This window comes from Neophocaena asiaeorientalis, unplaced genomic scaffold (assembly GCF_003031525.2).
Source record: "Neophocaena asiaeorientalis asiaeorientalis breed wild unplaced genomic scaffold, Neophocaena_asiaeorientalis_V1.1 scaffold78, whole genome shotgun sequence".
Lineage (NCBI taxonomy): Eukaryota > Metazoa > Chordata > Mammalia > Artiodactyla > Phocoenidae > Neophocaena > Neophocaena asiaeorientalis.
The window spans coordinates 3,175,942-3,185,925 of NW_020175018.1; the positions used below are offsets into that span (position 1 = coordinate 3,175,942).

At 45.4% G+C, this 9,984-nt stretch overlaps 1 protein-coding gene across 1 annotated transcript in view; it reads right to left on the reverse strand.

Annotated features, from left to right (window-relative positions):
• Nucleotides 1–9,984, reverse strand: part of ASTN2 (astrotactin 2) — a 614,159-nt gene that overhangs the window by 182,151 nt on the left and 422,024 nt on the right. The window contains exon 14 of the mRNA XM_024762620.1: nt 5,083–5,348. Coding sequence (XP_024618388.1) covers nt 5,083–5,348 — 266 coding nt within the window. The remainder of the gene's footprint in view (nt 1–5,082; nt 5,349–9,984) is intronic.

A 9,984-nucleotide genomic window follows, 5' to 3' on the forward strand; every position in this document is an offset into this window, starting at 1 on the left:
GGGATGGAACCAAGGATATCGCAACCACCAAAGGAGCTAGTGTCCCCAAGGCTATGAAGAGCACACCCTGGCCCTTGCCCAGAATCAGAGGCCTGAACAGCCCCACAAACCTCAGGCAAGTCACACCCCCTCTCTGATACTTCCTGACCATGCCATATAACGGGACTGAGCAGTTGACTTAGCATCTCAAATAACTCAAGGAGACAGGTGTTCTCACATAGAAGAATGGTTCCATTCTGTGTTGGAAGGTCTACAGAAGGAAATCCTTTTACTCATGTGTAATTCCACCTATGGTATCCTTTCCTATAAAGTACAAGTTCCAGTAATATTTATAAAGTGAGAAAAATGCTCCTGAAATCCTTCCATTTGTGATCTGCCCTTTTAGGTTAATCTCTTGCATACAAAATGCAGACCCTACTCTGAACGTCATGTCCCTAGCACTTTGGGCATCTGCAAAGTTATCGAGTGCTACCTAGAGGAGGAGATACCAAAGGAAGCACAGAAAAAGGAAGGAATCAGTTGAGACAAACGTTATTTTTATCATTATCATAGGAAACATAAGCCCATTACATGCTACATGCCAGGTACTATACATTCACTATCATCTGATCCCCATGAAGTAGGGATCACAAGAGTCCATTTTATAGACGTAAAAACTGAGGTTTGGAGAGGTCATTCAGCAACACTCCACAGGAGTAGGGGATTGAGGCAGGATCCCAACTCAACCTGAGTGGAGCACAGATCTTGCACTATCTGATTCCACTTTGGCAAAGTCTCTTGTAGGAAACTCAGAAAGAAACTCACCCAACCTCTCTGCTTTTTCAGGTAGGAAAAGAGAGGCCCAGGGAGGAAAAAGGACTTGCCCCAGCCTCGCTATGACTCAGTGTCAGAGTCCAGGCCAAGGCCCTTTTATGTTTGACCCATGTGGACCCTGCCTCTGACTGCAAAGAAATGCAGAGAGATGGAGAAGTCTTGGGAGAAGTGATGGGGGTTTGGGGAAGAGGCAGAGGAAAAATGATGGCTAAGATGAAAGTTGCTGCTTTCTCATCACACCAGCCTCTCTCAGGGGCCACGATCCCCTCCTCCAGGATCGTTTCCAGACCTGCACTGGGCCTGTCTTACCCACTCCTACCACAGCCTGGCTCCTTTGAAAAGGCCTAATGCACAGCAGCCCCTAGGCTGCTGTGAAACTCTAAACAGGCCTGTCTTGGGGGTTGGGGAGGGAGAGAAGAAACTAGTCAAGCAGCTCTAAGGTTCCTTTGCAGGTATAACTTAGAGGAGAGGAGCTTGGAGCTGAGAAGACAGCGCCTACCTGTCTGCTCTAATGCCTCTATGCTCCCCGCTATCAGGAGCCAAACTCCTCACCACCAGAGCCTTCAGAGCTCTGCCTAGCCTGGCCACCGCCTCTGCTCGGCATTGCCCATGGAGCTCCCATCCCGGCCTCAGGGAAATGGGCCACGTTTGCACATCCTTCAGGGCTCTGCAGGAGCTAGGCCTTTGACCCGGAATGCTCTCAGGTTCCTCCTCTCCCCCAAATCCAGTCCTCTACTTTCACTTTAGGCACCCGACCCCCAAGAACTAATTCCAATTTCATTTCCCTAAAGAAGCCTTCCTTCATCCCACAAATCCCTCGGTCACCCGATTTTAACCCAAAGGCCTGGACTTCTCTTGGTACTCAGCACAGTTTGTTCTCACTTATTTGGTGGGAGTGTTTCAATAATATCTGTCTTCCCCACAAGTCTGTAAACTCCATGAAGATAAAGACCATGCCCATTTGTGTCCATTTGTCCCACTCTTCACTTCTTGGGGCATGACACCATACATGGTAAATAGTAGGTGCTCAAAAATACTGAATTAATGAAGAAAGGACTCGTGCTTCAAAAACAGCAGATGCCACATAAGGAGAACAGTGACATCTAGTGACTGCTTTCACACTCCTGGACTGCTTTCACACTCCTGCGCTTCTCTATCTGAGAGAATGTGAATCAGCCTCAGGAAGACCCATTTCCAGAACTGACGTGCTGAGGGAAGCTGGCATAGCATCTGGACATGGGGAACCTGACTCCTAAGCAAAGAGGAAAGGAACCAGCGCTCGTCTTGCCACCACACGTGCCAAGAACACATCATAAAAGTCCTGTGACTTGGGGCTTCCCAGTGGTTAAGAATCCGCCTGCCAGTACAGGGAACACGGGTTCGAGCTCTGGTTCAGAAAGATCCCACATGCCACAGAGCAACTAAGCCCGTGCACCACAACTACTGAGCCTGTGCTCTAGAGCCCGCGAGCCACAACTACTGAAGCCCATGTGCCTAGAGCCCGTGCTCCGCAACAAGTGAAGCCACCGCAATGAGAAGCCCGAATGGTGCAACAGAGAGTAGCCTCCACTGGCTGCAACTAGAGAAAGCCCGCGCACAGCAACAAAGACCAAATGCAGCCAAAAATAAAAAATAAAAATAAATTACACACACACACACAAAGTCCTGTGACGTAGCTAGTATCGAAACACCTCAAAGGTGAGGAGAGCATGGCCCAGAAAGAGCCGTAAATAGGGATATTCATAGCCTCTCTCACCAAACCCTGGAGAGCTACCGACGTGCTGCTTTTTTTGTCTGCACTAACACGACACTGGTCAGACGACCCTTGGTATTTACTGGAAGCTTCAACAGCCTCCTCAGGGGTCTCCCTGCTGCCACTCTTACGTTTCCACAGTTGACTCTCACCCTGAAACCAGAGGTTTGGAGATGTATACACGTTTGGCTCTCTTGGATTTTCTGTTGTTGGTCTGGGGACCTCTGATGCACAGAGTTAGATGATTTAAGATGCACGGCTCGTGACTCAATCTCATTGCTGCACCATGCATGGTTAGGCTTTATGTGTTCATCCAGTTAGTGTTAGCTGGTTAGCTACGTTTAGCACTTTCATAAAGCCCCATAAATCCAGCACCCAAACATCAGCTAGAAACTTGACTACCATCATGTAACAAATGCTCCATCGTGCCATTACCTGCCTCGCTTGACTCAAGATTACCATGATCCTATGTTCATAATTTCCTTGATTCCTTTTTTAAACTATCTATTGCATCTGTATTTATTCTTAAAAGGCAGTGTATTTGATATGCGTGTATATGCATGTATATGCGTGTGTGTGTGTGTGTGTGTGGTTTTCTTTTTGTTTTGTTTTTGCGGTACACGGGCCTCTCACTGTTGTGGCCTCTCCCGTTGCGGAGCACAGGCTCTGGACGCGCAGGCTCAGCGGCCATGGCTCACGGGCCTAGCCGCTCCACGGCATGTGGGATCTTCCCGGACCGGGGCATGAACCCGCGTCCCCTGCATCGGCAGGCGGACTCTCAACCACTGCGCCACCAGGGAAGCCCTGTGTGTCTGTTTTAACTTAAAATAGAGGGAAGGGTATCATGCTATATAAGCTATATCTTCGGGATTTCTTGTGTTCATTTAACATTATGTTCATCCATCTCATATTAAGTGTCACTATAGTTCATTCATCTTGGCTGTAGTACAGTGTTCCACTGTGTGCATATTCGACACCTTATTTAACTGCTCTCCCATCGATGGTCATCTGGGTTGTTTCCAGAGGGCTCTTTCTGCCACACAAATCTAATCCTATCAGCTTCCTGCTAACCATGTATCTTCAGCATGTCACTGCCCTCCAGATAGTGTCCAAACTCCAGGACCTAGCTTATAGTATCCTAAATAATCAGGTGCTTTCTGTCCCCTTGGCCTCATATCTGCTCTCCCTCCATCTCTTGGTCTCAGTCATGGGAAATTTCTATAGGTCTTTGTAGAGACCATGTACTTTTCTGCCTCAGGTCTTCTACCTGAAGATACTCTCCTCACTTCCTTATTCTCATCCCTGATCTGTCCTCTATGAGACCCTACCTGACCACTCACCATGCACTGGCACTTACTCAGCCCAGGAGGATGCTTTGGGAGGGGCACATAATCCATAGCGTCCTATTGGACTTGGTCAGTGGTCTACCAGATTGCCTTCTCTGGAGGCCCAGGGCTGTCCAGAAGTTGTTGGAGAGGGAAGAGTGGGGACCAAGTGGAGATGCTTTATCTGCCTTCTTCCTTACTGAAGCAGTGGCATCACTATTCCTGGTTTTATGGATTGGGGTTCCTGAACACTACATTTGGAAAAAAAATGTTCCATGAACACAAGTGTGCAAACCAGTGAACTAAATCATTCATACAGTCCTCTCAAGCCCTGACATGCTATAATTGAAAGTCACAGAGATAGAAAGAGGAAAAAGAGGAGATATAATTTCATGATTAAGCATGTAGGCTCTGGAGCAGACCAACATGGAGCAAATCATTCAACATCTTACATTTCCTCACTTGTAAAGTGGGCATGAGAAAAGGATGAACCATACGGAATTGCCATCTTTATAAATAAAAAATGGTCAAATGTCAGAAATTCCATATGAATCAACTCAATATTTATAAGTAAATCATAGATCTGGAGGGTAAATTAAATGAGATAACCCAAGTATAGTACAGAGGCAGAGGCTGCAAGGTTTTCACCAAACCCATACCTTCTTCTCCTAGGCAAACAGATAGAATACATTTCCCTGTCTTCATTTGCAGACAGGTGTGCCCAGTGGCTGAATTCTAGCTTAGCAGAATAGGAGATGAAATGAGAATTTGCCATTTTCAGGCGTGGCCCGTTTCAACTTCTCATGTGCAATCTTCCATGTTCTTTCTTCTTCCACAGCAGCCGTGGAAGCATTAGATTAATGGAGCACAAGATGGAACAGGCTGGGACCCTGAACTACTTCTCAGAGTAAAGCCACCCATCAATCAAACACTTCTATTTAGGACTCGGCACAACAAGAAATAACCTTAATTGTACTAAGCCATTGAGATTGGAGAACTTGCCAGTTACAGCAGCTAGTGTTACCAAGTTATATACGTGCTTACAACACGGCAAGGGATCAATAAATGCTAGCCCTCACCATGCTGTTGATGACGATGATGACAATCCCAGTGGACAAAGGGCCCACAAGGGCAGGAGGTAGGAGGGTTGGTTCTTAGACTTGACTCAGTGGCTGTGTCAGGGGACCTCACCTCTTTGGTGCCATTGTCCTGAATGAGAGTGTAAAGTGGTACCACGCGGTTGATTTCCAGGAGCACCGGTGTGGGGCTCAGCTGCTCCTTGCCCGGTCGGCGGCAAAGGTGGCAGGTAGATGGACAGCGGCCTTTCTCCTCACAGCGGATCTCCACACCTGAGATGAGCTGGTCATCAGACAGCATCTGGGCCGTCAGCAGGCCTGAGAGGTAGGTGATGAAGGGCATGGACTTGAGCTCCTTCTTGCTGCCCAACTCCGTGGTCTCTGGAGAAAGAGATGTAAGTTCAGTATTGTTCAGTACTGTTCAAAAGGTCGGACTCTTTTTTTTTTTTTTTTTGGAGCATCGGCAGGCGGACTCTCAACCACTGCGCCACCAGGGAAGCCCCCAAAAGGTCGGACTCTTGAACCCATTACGATGTGCTAAGGAGGTAGTCGTCCACTGGAAAGGGAAAAAAGATGATAGAATGGTTCCTTCATGATGCTTTGGAAAGAGCACTGACCTGAGGGCTCAGAGACCAGAATGGTGTCTTCTTATACCATTTATATTAAATAACCCTTTGCTTCCTCTGGGCCTCACTTTCTTTATATTTAAAGTCAGTAGGTTGGACTAGAGGATTCTTCAAGGACCTTTGTAAGATGTAAATACTCAAGCATATTTTTCCCAATAAGAAATTCTTTTGTTTACTGTTAATTTTTATAAATTCTACCTTTTTTTCAAAAACTTGTTCCAGTCCTATATTTTTCATGCAGTTCCATGTAATGGGTGAGAGACAAGCTTTGGAGTCAAGTCAATTTCAGTTTAAATCTCATTTCTGCTGGATAATAGCTCTGCTGCCTTGGGAAAGTCTTCGAAGGTCCAGGAGCTTATAGTGATTAATTGCATAATGTGTGGTTAACAATAACAACTGAAACAGTTATGACTGGTAAATGAGATAGAAGGAGATGGACCTGTCTGGAGAAGGCATTATTTCCCCTTTCTTTCCGTGCTCGTCTGTCCCCTTATTCAAATTTCTTTTCCTCAGTGTGCTGTCATGTGCATGAAGGACGCACGCCCCATTCTGTGCTGTTCCTCTTTATCCCTACAAGTGGCATTTCACACCTCTGTGCCTTTGCTCTCCCTGCCCTACGTTTCCCCTCTGCCTCCCCAAATCTTTATCACCCATCAGCGCTCCATTCCAATGTGACCCTCTTCAGGAAGTCTTTCCTCCTCCTTTCCCCAGCTCTTCTTCTCTGATAAGTATTTCTGCATGTAAGACCCTATCTTGTTAAGCTCATTTTCTCACCTCATTTTCTGTTGACCTCTCCAACCATAAAATCAGTTCAGGGAGACCAGGGGCCATGTCTCCCACTCCTGTCCCCTCAATATTCAGTGCCTAGAATGGTGCTAGGGATATACTTGAGAGTTTATCGAGAGAGATTATATAACTGTGAATGGTTAGAACAACATTTATGATCTAGTCTAGAGGCTCCAAAATTCATCTGAGGAATTCTAGGGATCCCAACAGCCATCTCAGCAGCTGCTTGAAGAAGTCAAGAGGGAGACTGAGAAGGCAGGACTCTAAACCTGCATCTCAGCTTCAAATAGAGTTGTTCCACTTGTATCTCTTTTATAGACTGGCCTTCGATGTAAGATTTCATAAGAAGAAAGGGCTCAAAGCTTGAAAAAGTGATTTGTACAACTCAGAGGGTTCCATTTACATCACGGATGATGTAAATGGTGTCCTCAAAGTTGTGCAATGTACAGTCTGAGTGGCAAAACAAGGTGGTCCTGTTCTAAGGGACAAAACTTGGTCCAGATGGCATTTTCTTCCAAGCCTGGTGAAATCAGGGCAAGCTCCTGCCTCAGAGGAAAACAGGGGCCCTGGGCACCGAGGCCTGGGAGAAAGAAGGTTGTCTCCTGCTTTTGCTCTCAGCTTGCAGTGACATGCAGCTGATCTGGAAATAGGCTTGCCAATTAGAAATACAAATAAACGCAGTCTTCATTCATTACTCTCTGGGCCCTCGGGCTTGGGATCTGGGCTCCACCTTTTCTGTCTGGCTGTCAGCAAATACTTATGAGCACAAGATCAAAGGCTCTGGGGGAAGAAGACAAGGCAAATTCCAGCTAACCAATCCTTCAGAGGGATTAAAGAAGGGTAGTTACTAAGATAAACAAAACAAAGCTGTGAAGAAGGCATCTCAGCAGCTGGGGAGACAGAGACAGTCTTATATACAGACATGTCAAAAGAAGATGATGATGATGACTTTTGGAAGTGCAGGCCAGAGGGATACATTTTGGAGAAGGGGGACTTCCAACTTGGGAGAGAATAACTCTTCAGGGGAGAAGGTCAGGGAAAGTCAGAGCTGCGAGGACATTAGAGAGCAGTTAGCCCCCACTGTGACCCAGAGTTCACTAAACTATGGTCTGTGGGTCAAATCCAGCCCTCTGCCTGTTTTTGTAAATAAAGTTTTATTGGAACACAGTCCCTCATTTGTTTATATATTGTGTATGGCTAAAATGCCAGAATTGAGTAGTTGCAACAAAGACTATATGGCCCACAAAGCCTAAAATATTTACCATATGACCCTTTACAGAAAAGGTTTGGAAACCTCTGCTCTATAGCCCTTGCTATAGATGGGGAAACTGAGTTTCAGAGAGAGGTTACACAGGAATGTGGCAGTATGATGGATTAGTTAAAGGAAAAACTTTGGAATCAACAGACCATCAATACACTTGGATTATTAACCTCCAAGGAGAAAAAATAGAGTGGGGCACCTTTTCTCCATAAAATATCTTTTGAAAACTATTGAAAAAGCATACCTTTGAAAAGTCTAATCTGGTAAAACCCTCCCATTTAAAACGAGAGGAAACTGTGTCCCAAAGAAGGAAAATGACTTTCCAAGGTCACATGATGACTTAGTGATCCTTTCAGCACATGACCTCAGCTGTCTGTTAACCAATTCATCACTTAAACTAAACTACTCGTGTTATCTCATTTTTTAGAACACAGATGCCTCATCCCTCATAGCACCTTGCCATAATTTAATTGGGAAAAATATGTAACATGGTGCTGGGAGTAAGAATTCCCTTGATCAAACAGACATTCATAGACATTGGGTTAAAGATCTATTTAACAGCAAAATGAGCTACTGATCTTTGCTGGTCTGCTTTTGTCCAATAAATCCTTTTTTTTTTTTTTTTTAACAATCTATCAGTTCAAAAACATGGGGTTAAAAGCCCATAGTCCAGGCTGAAAACTGAATTCTAGTAGCAGTATAGAACTCAAGCTGAATTTAAGGGCTTGTTTTGCAAAAGGAGGGCACTTTGGTATCATCTGGTCCAAACCCACGGCTTAACAAGTGAGGAACCTGAGACCTAAATGGAAAAAGGGATTTACCTCTAAATCCCATGCATTTATTAACAACGATTCTTTTTCATAAAGATTGTGTCGTACCTAAGTTATGATCTGGAGGAGAGTTACATCAGGGAAGACCATTAGCCATTCCATTAATTGTTCCTCTGTAGATACTACAATTGTGAAAGCTAACTGCTTCTGATCCAACTTCACTCGGTGGCTAAAGTCATCTTTTCAAAAGGCAAACTCTATATTCTCCTCCTGCTCAAAACTCTTGCATGGCACGTCACTGCTCTTAGGATGAAGACCAAAATCCTTACCATGGCACATAGGTAATATGCGAATGAGACCACCTGTCTGATCTGTCATCCTGTTCCTCCCGATTCTCCTACTTTCAGCTACACAGGCCTTTCTGCTTCTCGGCTACACCCTGTCCTTCCTCACTCAGTCTTGGCATGTGCTCTTCTCTCTGCACAGAATGCTTTCTCCATCCCGCCCTCTGGCCCTGCCTCCTCTTGGCTCTCACTCCCATTCACCCTTCAGATCCTAGTTCAGAGGCCAGGACTCTGGTCCTCAGAAAATGCCTTCCCTGAACTCCATCCCCATGCCTCCAATCTCTATTAGGGTTTCATACTAAAGATCCTCACAGCATCCTGTTCTATGTGTCACCTGTTAATGTCTCCAGACTATAAGATCCATGAGGGCAGAGACAGTGTTAGTTCTGCCGATTCCCATCCACTTTACGTATTACCTGGAATGCAGTAGGCTTTCAATACGATTTTCAATAATACATTTGAATACATGTATATTTATATACCCTGATCCCTGTGCCATCTCATCCAAGCATCGATGAGTCTAAGAGTGAAGATTTGTGAATTTCAGGATGGACAATTAATTGATGGCTTGTAATCAAGTGGTAAGCTCTTCTCAAAGTAAAATTAGCTCTCTCAGTTGAAAGGTTGACAGATGAATAGCTGATCAATTTGCCAGTCGCTCTGACCTCCTCTAGGTTCTCACATAGGCCCTTGCCATTGAGGGGATGGGAGAGTTTAGTTAAAACAGGCTGTCTTTAACAGGCCAAGGATAAAGAACATTTTTGAAGAGACTTATCCTCTGTTCACATTTCCCATCCCTCTGAACAATGCTTCCAAAATAGGATCATGTCTGGTTTCAAGCCCAATTCAGTTCCAATGACACTACAACCCATTCATTTGAGAACCTGCCAACTGAACTCTCTTTTTTCTCCTCCCAAATTCCTGCTGGGTATTATTTTGTTGCCACCAGAAAGAAAAAAAAAAAAAAAAGCCTCAGTTGAAGTGACAACTCCTTGTTGGGAGGGCAGCCAGGGCTTTTCGGCAGGAGGTGATGGCATCGCTTGCCCTCATCCAGAAAACAAAACAAAGGCATCAGACTAAGGGCTTCTGGGAGAGCCAAAGCCGCGTGAATGTTTGTTCAATATTCGGCAACAGTGCAGGGCGCTGCGTCCCGAGTCAGACAGGCTTGCTTTGGCAATAGGCTTGCACTTGAAGCATTTAAAGACTCCACAGGGACCAGAGGGGAGCAAA